The sequence below is a fragment of the Dendrobium catenatum genome, unplaced genomic scaffold (assembly GCF_001605985.2).
Source record: "Dendrobium catenatum unplaced genomic scaffold, ASM160598v2 fragScaff_scaffold_124, whole genome shotgun sequence".
Lineage (NCBI taxonomy): Eukaryota > Viridiplantae > Streptophyta > Magnoliopsida > Asparagales > Orchidaceae > Dendrobium > Dendrobium catenatum.
In genome coordinates, this window is record NW_021318586.1 from 411,023 (window position 1) to 425,944 (window position 14,922).

At 33.0% G+C, this 14,922-nt stretch overlaps 2 protein-coding genes across 2 annotated transcripts in view; one reads left to right on the plus strand and one right to left on the minus strand.

Annotated features, from left to right (window-relative positions):
- Window positions 1-8,159, plus strand: part of LOC110098601 (histone-lysine N-methyltransferase EZ3) — a 51,187-nt gene extending 43,028 nt beyond the window's left edge. Inside the window, exons 13-17 of the mRNA XM_020825474.2 lie at window positions 1,293-1,383; window positions 1,467-1,514; window positions 1,585-1,713; window positions 1,915-1,992; window positions 7,296-8,159. Coding sequence (XP_020681133.1) covers window positions 1,293-1,383; window positions 1,467-1,514; window positions 1,585-1,713; window positions 1,915-1,992; window positions 7,296-7,481 — 532 coding nt within the window. The 3' untranslated portion in view covers window positions 7,482-8,159. The remainder of the gene's footprint in view (window positions 1-1,292; window positions 1,384-1,466; window positions 1,515-1,584; window positions 1,714-1,914; window positions 1,993-7,295) is intronic.
- A 5,555-nt stretch (window positions 8,160-13,714) lies between these two features.
- Window positions 13,715-14,620, minus strand: LOC110098589. Its single transcript, XM_020825448.2, has one exon. The coding sequence runs from the start codon at window positions 14,603-14,605 to the stop codon at window positions 14,063-14,065; it is 543 nt and encodes a 180-aa protein (XP_020681107.2). The 5' UTR covers window positions 14,606-14,620; the 3' UTR covers window positions 13,715-14,062.
- Window positions 14,621-14,922: the final 302 nt, after the last annotated feature.

Below are 14,922 nucleotides of genomic sequence, written 5' to 3' on the forward strand. Positions count from 1 at the left end.
ATATGAATGGATGAAAAATAAATGAAAAAAGAAAATGATATGCATGCAAAAGTTTACAGGAGTTCACCCTTGTATGGTACTGGCTGGGGAAGCAACGTACCCGTGCACGTAAAAAGGAAAATGTTATGGATGAGAAAAAGGAAAATGAAAATGGTTGTACATTCGGTACAATTAGACGGTGCTTCTGTACAAATGAAAGAGGAAAATGAATAAATATTAAAGCTCTATAAAGGTTAAAAAGAACTGTAATATGATATGCATAAATTGACTGAAACAAATAAAATAAAGATAATGAAGGAAAATGAATAAAAAATATATTAAATGTTTATATGTAATGTATATTTTATTTTCATGTTAATTATTTTAATAGTTACCCACTGAGTTTACTTAGTAAACTCAGATAATGAATTTAAAATATTTCTGGTAATTCTTCAGTAATTTAGAAATGACAAATAGAGAAGATTTTGTCTATAGAAGACGGCATGCAAATGACAACAGGTAATTTATAATTTGTATATTAGAGGCTCTTCAGTAAGATAGATAAAGTTATGCATTGTATTGTTTATGAATTGAATGAAAAATTTTTTACCGTCCGACTTTTAGTTCCCGCATCGTCAAATCGAACATCCGGGCCGGGTCGTGACAGGGTCAGAGGTTATGGAGAGGTAGGATGGTTGTGTGATTGGGAGATCTATCACTTGGAGCTGTTTCAGTCGTAGGGGATAAGGAAATCTATGAATAGAATCAATGAGACAACAAAGTTGATGGGGATCTTATGCAGGGGTGGCACGGGAATATTAAATCTTAATTGTAACATCAATTGGTTTGATCCTGGAGTATTAGAGGGATAAACAACAAATTTGTGCATGCTAGAAACTCGAGTTTATGAGAAAACGTAAAATTATAAAAACGGGAGGAAGAATAATATCACAACAAAGGAGGTTGTTCATTTCATTGCAATCATACCCTAGAACTCCCATAAGGGAAGTGTTTATAGCATAACAAAACTCGTAAGAAAATATCATAATACCTAGTATAACTTACTGACTCAATTTTACTTCCTGTTATATTTATTTAACCCATATAATGCCTAATGTTATCTTATGCATCCAAGGTATATAGCGATGTTTTTCTAGAATACCATTTTACTCTTTGTTTAATACTCGATATTAAAAGTTTATTTTTAACTATAAAAAATGAATTTTGAGAACCCCCCACCCCACCCAAAACAACCACCACCACCACCAAAAAAAAAAAATATAAACACGTTCTAACAATTACTTTGTTGGCAGCTGTGGAGATGGTTCGCTTGATGAGCCACAATCTGGAGGTGATGGTTATCAGTGTGGAAACATGAAGCTCCTCTTAAAGCAGCAACAGAGAGTGAGGCCGATTGTTTATATAATATGTAACAGTTTTTTCTGCTCAAACTAAAAAATACATTTTTGTAACTATATGCTATACAGATTTTATTGTCGAGATCTGATGTTGCTGGATGGGGAGCTTTTATAAGGGTACGTAATTTGCATGTCACTTTAATTCAATTACTTTACTGTCATTGTTATAGCAATTATGTCATGCCAGAACCCTGTTAACAAAAATGATTATCTTGGAGAATACACTGGCGAATTAATCTCCCACAAGGAAGCAGACAAACGTGGAAAGATATACGATAGGGCAAACTCATCTTTTCTCTTTGATTTAAATGATCAGGTAGGCTGACTCTCTCTCTCTATCTTACACATGCATACAAAATACAAACAAAATGTTTTTTTACCCCATACGTACGAAGAAAAGCTTTGTCACTTTAAAGTGTTTTGAGCAATTAGTTTTGATTAATTAACAATCATCTGAGATATGTTTTTTTTTGCTTTGGTTGCTGAATAATGCTGCTTGAACCTTTCATGCTTGTAGTTTGTATTGGATGCTTATCGCAAGGGCGACAAACTGAAGTTTGCCAATCATTCATCAAGCCCAAATTGTTATGCCAAGGTATGTTGCATGCGCCCACTGCTTCCAGCTATTTGATTTATAAGAATTGAAGAGAATGCAAATGCTTTTCCCCTCATAATTTCATATTGGATGTTTCAAATCTAACTAATAAAAATTTGGATTTGCACAATGCTCGTTTGATTCTTGGTATCTAGAAAACGGTAATTTCATTTTCCCTCATTTTGAGTGTGAAAATGAAATCTTAACGCTTTTAGGAGAATTTTGAAAAATATTATTTTGGGCTCCAAAAATTCACCTCCTGACCTCTAGTTGGGAAAATTTAGATTTTTTTGGTACTTTTTTTAAAATTTAGATTAGATTGAGGAGAAGCTAGTGTTCAAAAATTTTGTTCTCATTTTACAGGGACTTTATGATTTAATTCCATGTTTCAAAGGGTGCAAACCTCTATGATTAATTATCCTCTTTGTAATGGGAGGGAACATTCGATTAAAGCAAATCGTTAGATGGTATTAAGTGCTTAGCATATAATAGTAGTAAATTAATTTTGGATTGTATTTGAAATTTATCACTTATTAATTAAGCCGATGATGTGAATGATGAAAAACTCAGTCAAGATCTCATGGTTTCAACATCTCGGGTTGTTAATATCCCTAATCTCCTAAGTCAAAAGATGTAGTTGACTTAACTTGACTAAAGAATTTTTGTTGGTAACCATGTGTTGCTTCGTTCAAGGAAATCTCATAGACCTTCGATAGATCTTTATTTAAGGAGATAAATTTAAGTTGACCTTAGCTAATAGAGCATTTTGTGTCATCATCAAGTGTGCCTTATACGTCATTACTTAAGGGTTTTTAGTCTTTGGGGAACTTATGGGCTTTGGTCATGACTATAATTTGATGGTGTTATTTTACAACAAAACCACTTGGTTAGAGGATCCTGATTATAATCATTTATATGCGGTATCATTGTGTTAAAATCACCGTTTATATGACATGTGTCACATCCTGACTAGCAAGGAATTGTTTGAGAATAAATCATATTGACTTATTTTTCCCTTGCAACAATTTTTACTTAACGCATTTGTTCAGCACGTGAGGGAGTTTTGGATTTCAAAAGGGATATAAAGTTTAAATAATAGAGCGACCACATATTTTTCATTACATGAGGGATTTGGTTCACTTTATTTTTAACGCATAACATTCTCGAAATTCAAAATCAGGGGTTCAGTATAATGGTCAACGCATATGCAAGTGAACTTGAATTTTTGCAAGAAGAATGTTATTTCAACTTATTTATGACTCACACAATATCTCGAACTTCAAATTTAGAAGTTCAAGCATTTGGTTGAAGTATATGTGAGTGAATTGATTTCGATGGTCTGATATGTTACACACATTTTTCAATGCATTGAACGTTTTTAAGTTGCATTCTCCCAATGCATGTGTACTTCTTAATTGAAGTGTCAAAATCGGGTTACGGGTCGGGTTTGGGTTAAACCCAATATTGATTTGCTATTATTTGACACGACCCAAACCTGACTTGTTTTTACAAACAGGTTAAAAAATGTAAACCGGACCCGACCCGACATGAAATCGCCCGCAACTTGCGAGATTTGGCCAAAGAAGGCGCGAATGGGAGAACGACGAGCTCCCTCTTGTCGTCGTCGTTGTTTCCCATCCAACAAAAGAACGACGAGCGAGCTGTCATGACTTTCGACCCCATATGAAAGAACGTCGTTGAAGGAGAAGTTTTGACCCGAAGCCGAAGGAATTGGAAAAACACGAAGAACACAACAATAGCGCGGAAGCAGCAGACTTGCGAAGGAGTGCGGAAGCAGCAGAAGAAGAGAAAAAACAAATCCTACGAGAGACGGTGCAGTGTAGGCAGATTGGTGGAGGTGCGACACGAAAGTGGGCTTGTGGTTCGTGTGGAAGCGGAACTGTGCCTTGGCCAGGGGAATCAGGTCATACCTGGGTCAACATCAGGTTAGCAAGTTGACCCGAACCCGACCCAATTTTTCAAAAGGGTCGAAATGTGGAACTTGAACCCAGCCCATTTGTCTGACGGGTTGACCCTAACCTAGAATTTTCAGGTCTGATTTTTGGGTCGTGTCAAATATTGACTCCACTACTTCTTAATACACTTGTGCGATGATCTTAAGCGATACGCCTACATAATTACTCAACCTTTGATGTGCTCAATCTGCTAGCACGACCACCAATGCACTTGAATGTTCTTTTGTGAGCTTGGACAGTGCATTTGCACATCTTATTATATTTGTAATGTACATTGAGGGGATGCATTGACAAGATCTATTTTAATAATTTTGCACATCCTGCGCACTTTGATGATATGATCGTGCGACATGTGGTGCATTACAATGCATTATTTTTATCTCATTCAGAAATTTGTCATTCATAGGTGCATTGTACATTCACGAGAAGTGTGCGAGCTTATTCAAAGGATGCATACATTTTCTTTTAGCATAATTAATGTGAGCATCATTTAGAGTATTTGCATACCAGTAATGTGCAATAGTTTTGATCATTTCTTCTTACTTGGAAATCATTTACGTGAATATAATTGTTTGAAATATGTAAGGGTCTGTCATGGCAGTTGTCCACATGAATGTAATGTCATTGGAGCATGCTTAGGACTTAGTATTTTAAATTTATTATTGCTCGTATTCAGTTTAATTGTGCATGTGTTGCGGATTTAATTGTGAGTATCACAAGTTGGAATTTAATATGTGTTTCACGCCATCCTTTTTGTTATCTCAAATGATTAGATTTTAGTTTGGTGTGCGCCATGAGGAATCATTTTTTCAATTATAAATAAGAAAGTATTTTAGTTTATTTTCATCTCAAACCCAATTCATTGATTGCATTCTTAAAATTTTTAAATGTTTAGGAGAGTTATATTTTTACCCGCATGTGAGCTTTACAAATTCATTGCAAGTTCTCTGTACGTTCAATTTTATTCTCTTTTTTGCAATTTTAATATCTTTTTTTTTGTGATTTTCAAATCTAGCTTAAAATTATTTTAATTTTTAATTTATGTCTAGATTTTTTTTTGTCCTATTGGGATTCCTTGTCAGTGTAAATTTCGGCAGCATCCTAGCATCTTCCCCATTAGGGTTGTCAAAATTGAGTCACGGGTCGGGTTCGGGTTCAACTCGGAACTGACCTGACGCTATTCGACCCGACCCGTTTTTGAGAATGGGTTAGTTTTTCAGACCATAACTTGATCCACTTTTGGTCCGGGTCAACCCGAGCCGACCCGTAAGTCTATCGATGCGTTGTTTAGCCAAATCCTATAAATCTGCCGCCAGGCCAAAGCAGGGAGGGGAAGTGGAGTCTTCGGGAGCAGGGAGAGGCAACGACGTTGGGAGCAGGGAGAGGCAGTGATGTTTGGAGCAGGGAGAGGCTTTAGGCGTCGGGCACAGGGAGAGGGAGAGGCGGCGGCATTGGCTTTAGGCGTCATGGGAGGGAGAGGTGGTCGTGTCGGGTTAAGGCTAGGGTTTGGACTTCGGACTAACGGCTTCAAGCGGCGAGAGAGGGAGAGGCGTCGAGGAAGAGAGGCCGGCGGCGGGACAACAGAACGACGACATTGACTTCAGGCGGCTTTGAATCGCAACTGTGGGACAACAGGAGTTCGCATTGAATCAAGATTGTAGGAAAGCGGACACTGTTTTCGTTTACTATTTACAGCGGGTCACAGGTCATTTTCGGGTTTCCGGGTAGACCTGAACTCGACCCGATTTTACAAATGGGTCGAAATATCGAACCCGAACCGAACACGTTTCTCAAATGGCGACGATGACAGCAAGCTGACAGTGATGATGGTAGCGACGACGGCAGCTAAATCAGAGATGTTCATGAGGGTTGCAAATCTTGGGTGGCCTTTGGGCATATAGGTGTTTGAGGGAGAGGAGAAAGTGGCTAGTCGACTAGGATTGGTGGTGCAAGTTAGATGGAGAGAGGAGGGGGCGTTGAATGACGGCTTGGGTATCGAATGAATAATGTAGGTTTTATTTTTTTTATTTTAGTTTAATAGTACTGATAAATTAATCTTTTAATTATTTTTATATTATATATTGATTTCTCAAAACTATTGTCACTTGTGCATATTAAAGTCATATCATCATTTTGCGTACGAGTGTATTACTCGATTCTCACTCTTACAGAGACGAGTGATATGGGTGTCTATTTAATTTTATTGTTATTATACCGAAAGTGCGTGCGCAATATATTTCACGAATGGATGCTATTTGGATGATTTTGACTTTTGGTCGACCCGTTTTTGGTAGAGCGATTTAGGGTCTTGTGTTCGCTATTTTTTCCGTATTCGATAGTGTTGACCTTGTAATGGTTTTCAAGGTCAATATTTAGAATTTTGATATCTACTATAACAACAACATCAAGCCTTTGTCCCACGACGTGGGATTGGCTACATGAATCCTTTTTCGTCATTGTGTCATGTTAAAATTCAAATTCTCATTTAGATCTAATAAAGAAAGATCATTTCTAATATTTTCTAACCAAGTCTTTTTAGGTCTACCTCTACCTTTCTTAACATAAGTCAAATCTAATATCTCAACTTTCCTAACCGGGTCATCGAAAGGCCTCTGTTTAATGTGACCAAACCATCTAAGGTGGTTCTCTCTAATCTTATCTTCTACTAGAGTTACTCCAACTTTTTTACGTATTTGCTCATTTCGTATCCTATCTCTAAGGGTAAAGCCACTCATCCACCTAAGCATTCTCATCTCTGCAACACTTAACTTAGTATTATGCTTCTCTTTTAATGTTCAACATTTAGCACCATAAAGTATTACAGGTCTCACCACCATCTTATAGAATTTTCCCTTAAAGTTTGAGGGGGGCTTTTCTATTACACAACAAGCCTGATGCATTCCTCCACTTCAACCATCCAACTTGATTTCTTCTTATAATATCCTCATTTATTTCACCATCAGTCTGAAAAATAGATACAAATGATGGATTTGATGTATTAAATCACTTTCGAAAAAAAATATTTGTAACCTTCAAGCAGCCAAATGAGATTATGACTTTTTAATAAGAATATTTTTCATTGATAATTCTCTAACGAATCCTAGTTAAAAAATAGGAAGAAAAAGCAAAAGAAAAAAAAAAAATTTTTCTCAATGAAAAATAAGAGAAAAAATTTTCACTAAATTTCTCTTCGGCCAAACAAGAGGTGAAACTAACGTTAGTACACTGCACTTATTATAATTTCATAGTAATTTTCAATTCCTTTAAAGTAACCAAACCAAGCAAGTAAAACTTGGTATATTTTTTTGGTTAACCGTGTTTATTCAGGTTATGCTGGTCGCCGGAGATCATCGTGTTGGAATTTATGCTAAAGAACATATTGAAGCTGGCGAGGAGCTGTTTTATGATTACCGTTATGGACCTGATCAGGCACCTGCGTGGGCGCGGAAGCCTGAGGGATCCAAGAGAGATGATTCCTCTGTTTCTCATTATCGCGCTAAGAAGATCGCTTGATTTGCAACCTTCTAAAATATTGTCATAAATGTTATATATATAGTGTGAGCCGGTGAGAGAGAAATTATTCTGTGCAGAGTCTGAACGTAGATGATCTTCTGAATTACTGCGTACGCTATGCATAAGTTCTGCGTATGCTCTGTGTACTTACTGCTTATTTATAAATACGCAGTAAATTAGTAGCAAATAATTAGTTGTGAGGAATTGCTACTTATTTGTTGTGTATTTACAAATACACAGAGTGTAAGCAGATCATACGTAGTGCGTTCAGTAATCTGGATGATCCTCTACATTCTAACTTCACACAGAATAATTTCTCGTGAGAGAGGGCGTGAGCTTCTTATAGGGCAAAATAATGCATAGAACTATAACATAATAAAAAGAACCATGCTACACTACCAAAATAACTTCTATAAAAAAAAAAATTAAATTGAACTTCACTTTACTTTAAATTGTCTTAATAAAAAGGGCAGAATGTATAGCGCCCTTTTATTAAAGAATTATTTGAATAAATGAATTAAGTAAAGTGGATTTCAATTTGATTTTTGTGTGATTTTTTTTTTTTTTTTGGGAGTGAAGCTTTACTCTTAAGAAAAATAAATAATGTAACATAGGCAGTTACTTTGGCTCAAAGTTTGAGCACAACATTGCTTGTTATAGGAATATGATTTTCTGACAGTGGGATTGGTTATCTTCTATTTATTGGTATTATTACTTTTTTACACAAAGAAAATTAGCGAATATTTACATTTTTGGTAATCTTATGAACAATGCCTTGACATCATTCCAAGCCTCGCAAATTCCAAAATGTGAACATATCAATTCACATCACACTCAAGTTTTTCACTTAAATCCTTTACCTTGAATTCATACATTATATGAAAACTAAATCATATTGTTTAAAATTGTAATTTATTTAGAAAAAAGATTAGATTTATGAATTTTATTTTAACTTTTAGCTTCATATTGAATTTGAAGGATTATATTTTCATATTATTATTTTGTATCATTGACATTACTTAATTTCCATTTTTCATTCTATATGACATGACTTGGAATTCTAACATCTTTCATGTTCTTGAAAGCTTATAAATACCCTCTAAAATTGGGCGAATTATTACGTTCGGTCATCGGATGTCTGGACATCCAATCCGGGTGTGCCACGTCACCGAAATACTTTGGGTCCCGGTGTATTTTGGTGACGTGACGCGTCTGGATTGGTGTCTGGACGAATTCGGACACCGGACGTAATAATTTGCCCTAAAATTGAATGAGCAATAGACTGATGTTGAAAAACTTTTCTTATTTGCAATGTAGTGGCAAGACTTGATCTTCTCCCCATAAAGACTGGTAGCCCAACCATTAATATCATAATCGAAATTTCATTAGAGTACAAGGAGGATTATTTTGCATGCATGTGAAGATGAGTTTGGTGATTTTTTTTTTTTGTTGAAAACATTTAGTAAGTTTTTCAAACTTGCATGTTGTGTATTTTTTTTCAAGGTTGTGAAAATTGAAGCATAAGAAGATGTTCCAAGTTCAAATGTTCGATAGGGGTTAATCGGGAGTTGAACAAGATGACATCATAAATATTAAAAATTTTAAATAAAATTTAAATGACATAATAATAATTTAATAATAATGTAATAATATATTTTTTTACTAAAAAAATAAAATGAATTCATACATTAATAATAACTTCAACAATTTTAAATTTAATTTATATTCAACATGAATTTAGTTTACCTATAAAGTTATAAATTTAATATAAATTATTACTAATTTATATTATACATAGATCATCAATTAAATTTACATCTATAAAGTATTCATGTTAGAACATTTATTAATAACTAATTAATTAATTAATTTTGTTATAATGTATAAATGAATAAATAAATTATTAACTAAAAACAAATGTTATTTACATGATAGAAAATCTATTTAAAAATGTATACTATATGTTATAAATTTAATAACTTCAACTTATTTAATGACATCATTCCTCTTAGTATTGCTCAAATATTTTTTTGAGTTTGCATGAGGTAAGAATTCATATGGAGTTGTGGAGCCAGTGTGAAATACTTAGTTAGAATTTTTATGAAAAATAATTGTTTTAGGAATTGAATGTTTATTAAGAAACTAAACTAAAATAAATTTAAATAATTTGCTTAAAGGTAAATATTCATAATTTACTAGAGCATAAGCTTTTCATGAATAAAATTTTTATTTATTAAACTATGGAACTACTAAAACAAATCACAATTCCTTTGTATATCATCCTATGAATTTATTTTAATTATTATTGACATAGTTCTTAAATTTTTTAATTATAACAAAATTGTAAATAAAAAACATATCAAAGATCAAAATATCAAAATATGACCCTTATTCAAGTTTTATCATGTCTTTTCCTTTAACCAAAATTATATTCAACATAATATGATATGAGCTAAAACTTAAAGAGATAAATAATTAAAAATATATATATTTATACTAATGTATTAGCCTACTATATATCCTGAAATCTTAGCATGTGAATGATATGAATTAACCTCACATTTACTTGTAAGCAAAATATCTAATTGAAAATAAAACCTTAGGTAAAATATTAGAATTTCATGCATTAGTATCTTATAAAAAGTTTGTACAAATATCATTCTGCTAGCTAACCATCAAAAAATTTTTTATTTTGTTAATTTCATAAAAGATGTAATGTTCTTCTTTCAACTTTAGAATATATCATGTAAGTGAAAGTGATTTCTTGGCTATTGTAAGCTCGAGTCCGTGTTGATGGAGCAATTATTACGTCCGGTCATCGAATGCGTTCAGAGACCAATAACCACGTGCCACGTCACCTAAAACTCGGTATACATTCGGATACGTTCGGATTTCACCGGACGTAATAATTGCTCGTGTTGATGACACATTTGCCTTCATAGCGGCTCACCTTTGTTGTCATATTTGTATAAGTCATCATGTATATCTTAAATAGGTAACCCCTTTGCCTCCCAATGAGCTCGCCATTATCGCATTAATTAATTAAACATGTTATCACATTAATACCACACACACATATGATCTTTCAAAAACTCATTCCATTATATTTCTTTGTTCGAACATCTAGATGTATACATATAATTTTCATCTTATAACTTTATACACATGCACATTTAAAACAAAATAAATTATTTTTTAAATATAGGTTGTTTAAACTTTCATATAAATGGCGGATAATGAAATAAATCTATGTAATATATCCCATTACATTTTCTTATAAAAGGTGGGTGATGAAATTTAGTTTATTATAAAATTGCTTTCTAAAACTAGAATTTCAATAAAATTGTTTTCTTGAAATAAAATTGCATATCTTACCTAATTGACAACGTTGATGATCAACTCCTTAATCAACTCTCTATTTACTATCACCTCCAAACCTCTATCATTTGTAGAAAATCTAAATAATATATTTAGCATGTTAAAATCCAATCTTAACTTCTAAGGAAATTCAAAATTAATTTAACCTCAAAATACTATATATATTTTGAATATTAAAAGTTATTTTAGCTATGGTTGCATGATTTCATTCATTTATTTTTCATCTAAGTGTTTGTATATTTTCTTTCTATTATCAATGCATATTTGTTCCAATTGTTTTATATCAATATGATATTTATTTGTTATATTTGCATTTTCAAATTTCATTCCAACATTAAAAATTTAATTCCTCAAGGTAATTTTCTTAAAGAGGAGGATTGTTAATGCAAGATAATTTTTAATTTCCCACTAAATATGCAAGTATACGTGTTGATTAAGTAATAAAGTAATTAAATGAGTGCCAATCGATCCCATGAGATAGTGTTTAGCTACAATATAATCAAACTAGTACTATATATTATATATGGAAGGTTTATCCTTCTAAATGAAAATTAAAGATTTGAGATTCTACCACTTATTGAGAATGCAATTAAGGATGCGATACAAATATATATAATAGGTTTGGATTAATGCTTGTAAATAATAATATTTTCTGAATGAGCCTCTTAAATATTGATGTGGATCAAAGCATATGTATACTTAGATCTCTATCAAGTTTGTAGGGGTGAAAATGGACGTTTATGTCCTTCTTAAAATTCTAATTTATCCATAAAACCTAAAAGGCTAAACATCTTATATCTGGATATGCTAACATTCCATTTTAATACTTCTATTTGTTCAAATTTTCCTCTATCATGGTAATATTTCACACTACAAATAAACTATATATATGAACATTATATATGTTAAAGTAAGATTGGGGGATAATAAAAATGACTATAACTTCATTTAAGGTGCAATAGTCTACATTAGTACTTAAATTCTGTTTACATCATTAGCCTAATTTTCAAATTTTTGCTAGACAAAGATGAATTAGAAAGCAAACACATCTTTATCTTACTCATAGAAGAAAAGATATAGGAGAAATAATAAGAAAAATATCACTAGGATAGTATAAATAAACTTATCTACACTCTTCCCTCCTCTATTGCTAGGATTGCTTAAAAAAGATAGGCTAAGATCTCCAATAAAATTATATTTCACTTCCCTATCCTCCCTTAAACTTTATTCTAAGGGGCGACAAAAGAACTACATTTAAAGTTATAGAAATGTTCTATTAAATCATAGAATTCCTAAATAAAAGAACCGAAAAATTATTTATAATAAGTGAAAAAATGGCCTCAGGCATTTTAGAGCTTGAAATGGTGGCACCATTGTGTTATGAGATGAACTAACACCTTGGCGTTGTTGTGCTTTCGTCACTGCGATGTTGCACTGACTCGGTATAATTATTAGCTAAACTTGTGCATCGCTAAATAGATTTAGTGCAACTATGTATTTCCTCAACTACTTCATCGCGACACTGAAAAATTTGAGCACTACAGTTTTTGAACGTGCAATCTAGTGTTCCGACATTATAATACTTGGTGCTCAAACACTTAAATTCCTAAGACCTAGGTGCTACGACGTGTGTTTCTAACACTGCGACATTATGAAGTACCGTGGCACTGTCCTTGACTCTATTGGGGAGCTAAACTATTTGACATTATTCCTGATGCTCCGATGTTGCGGTTCCTTGATCTAGTACCAAGGCATTGTTAATGCGACAACACTTATAGTTGGAGAATTGTAGCAGTGGTTTAATACTTATACATTTTTTTCTTCTTTTTTGAGCATTTCTTAGACAACATCAACTAAAAAACTATATATTTTCATTAAAATTAAAGGTAAGAAATAGTACAAAATTTACACTTAATAAATTCTCCCCAACTTAAGCTTTTGTTTGTCCTCAAGCAATGGTGTGGTCACTTATTTGTAATTAGCTTAATAGTACTAAAATATAAAAAAATACGTCATGGTTTATAATTAATTTGGAATGATCAAAGTTGTAATAATAATTTAAAAATTTATAAAACATTAGCATAAGTAACTATCCTTATTATTGCTTGAATTTAACCTATTCAGTTTGAATGTATTTGCAAGTTTTGACTTCTAATTATAGAAATGAATAATAAATCTTTTAGTGATTAGATATGCTTATAATTAAATTAGAAGTTCATTAGTGTACCATTATGTGTATTAGTTCACTTACATATTTTGAATATCTATTTAGGCTTTATCCCTCCAATAACTCTATATAAAATTTATGTAAGGATTTAATAAGATTGCTAATTCCATAGTTAGGATTATAGAAAGTTTAAGTTATGAACTTCTTTTCTCTAAATTCTACTTATTCATTCTTTAATTTAGTAGTTAGTGCAATAGTGTAAAACTTCTAAGTTCAAGCCAAGTAAATAACTTAGATATCGATGATTCTCCTTAGTTAATTATTATGCTTTTCAAATTATGAATTACTATGTTTTATTCATTCAAATTATCATCTAAGAATTTATTATTATCTTAATTTTACATAATTTTTAATTATAATTTTTATTTTAGCTAAATAAATAATCAAAGTGCAACTGTTATTTAGAGGACAATTTTCAATAATATATTAAACATACAAAAAAATTTAATCAAATATAAATTATGCACAATAGAAACAAAAAAAAAAGTAAAGTAAACATAAACTATCAGCAATTAAATATATGGATACCTCCACATAGATAATCAGTTGATAAACAAAAAAATAAATTCAAGTTAAAATAAAGTATAGTTTATACTTAAAATATGCTGTTCAAAAACAAAAATAATAATAATACTAAAAATGAAAAACAACTGCAATTACAGATTTTCTTTTTTACAATAGCATCTTTTAAACATACCACATCAACATGTAAGCTAAAATCACAAAATATTTCCAACAACTTCGTAGGAAAAGATATTTTACAAACTTAAGCCTTGTTTGAGACGGCTTTCTTTCTACTTCTTATAGTGATTTTTTTTTTAAAATATAAATTTTTTTTACTAAAAAATCACTTTACGAAGTATAAAAAAATCGTCCCAAACGAAGCCAGTGCTTTGATTCTTTCCTCCTATTTTATCATATATGAATAAAACATCTACTAAAGTTGTAGAGCATCAAGAAAATGAGTCGTAAAATATTAGTTATCGAAGGTGCGGCATTCATTAGTCTCCGGATTGTCCTTACAGTAGTTCTCGAGAGGATCATATTCCTTAGCCCGGTCACGCGCGTGGCTGGCGGCGGCGCTGAGTTCCTCCACCTCATCCCACGCGGCGGCGCACTCACCGCTCTTCTCATCGCCGTCGCACGCCTCCTCGGCTTTTTTTATGCTCTCCGACACCTTCTCCGAAATCCCTCCCGGTGTAGATGGTGCACTCCGGACAACCCTAAGCCTGGCCGCCTTCTTTCCAAGGAGGCATCTGCTTGCGAAAAGGGGGCTCCTTTGAGGGAGCGCAGCAGGCTTCACGGAGCTCCATGCCTCCAGCACGCCGGTGGAGGTGGCGGAGAGGCTTGCGACTGAGAGATTTGTAGCCATATAGGGCGACGAGAGGTGGACGATTGCGGTTCTGCTGAGGGTGAGATATAAAGATAAGGGATGTGCGTAGAGTGCTGGGAAGAGAAGAGGTTTAGAAGGCGTTTGAGGAGGTTGGTGTTCTTTTGGGGACGCACGTTTCTTATCCATGTAGCTTCAATACAAAGGCGCCACGTTATCATAATAAAATCAAGTAGTTGATTCATTTCAAAATATCAGCAGCTTATCATGCCGCCATGGTTCGGTGTTTTGATTACCTTGGCAAAAATTGTTCGTTGGATGGAAGGGTAAGTATGAAGTGGTTATTAAATTCCTTAGAAGTCCTTACAAAAATCTTCATTGCGTTTATATATATATAGCGTCCTGAAATATTCGTTACGGTAGATAAATAAAAAACTTAGCATTTAGCTTCATACGAAGATCTAACATACAAATAAATAAAAATATAAGGGTTCATCGCTTAAATG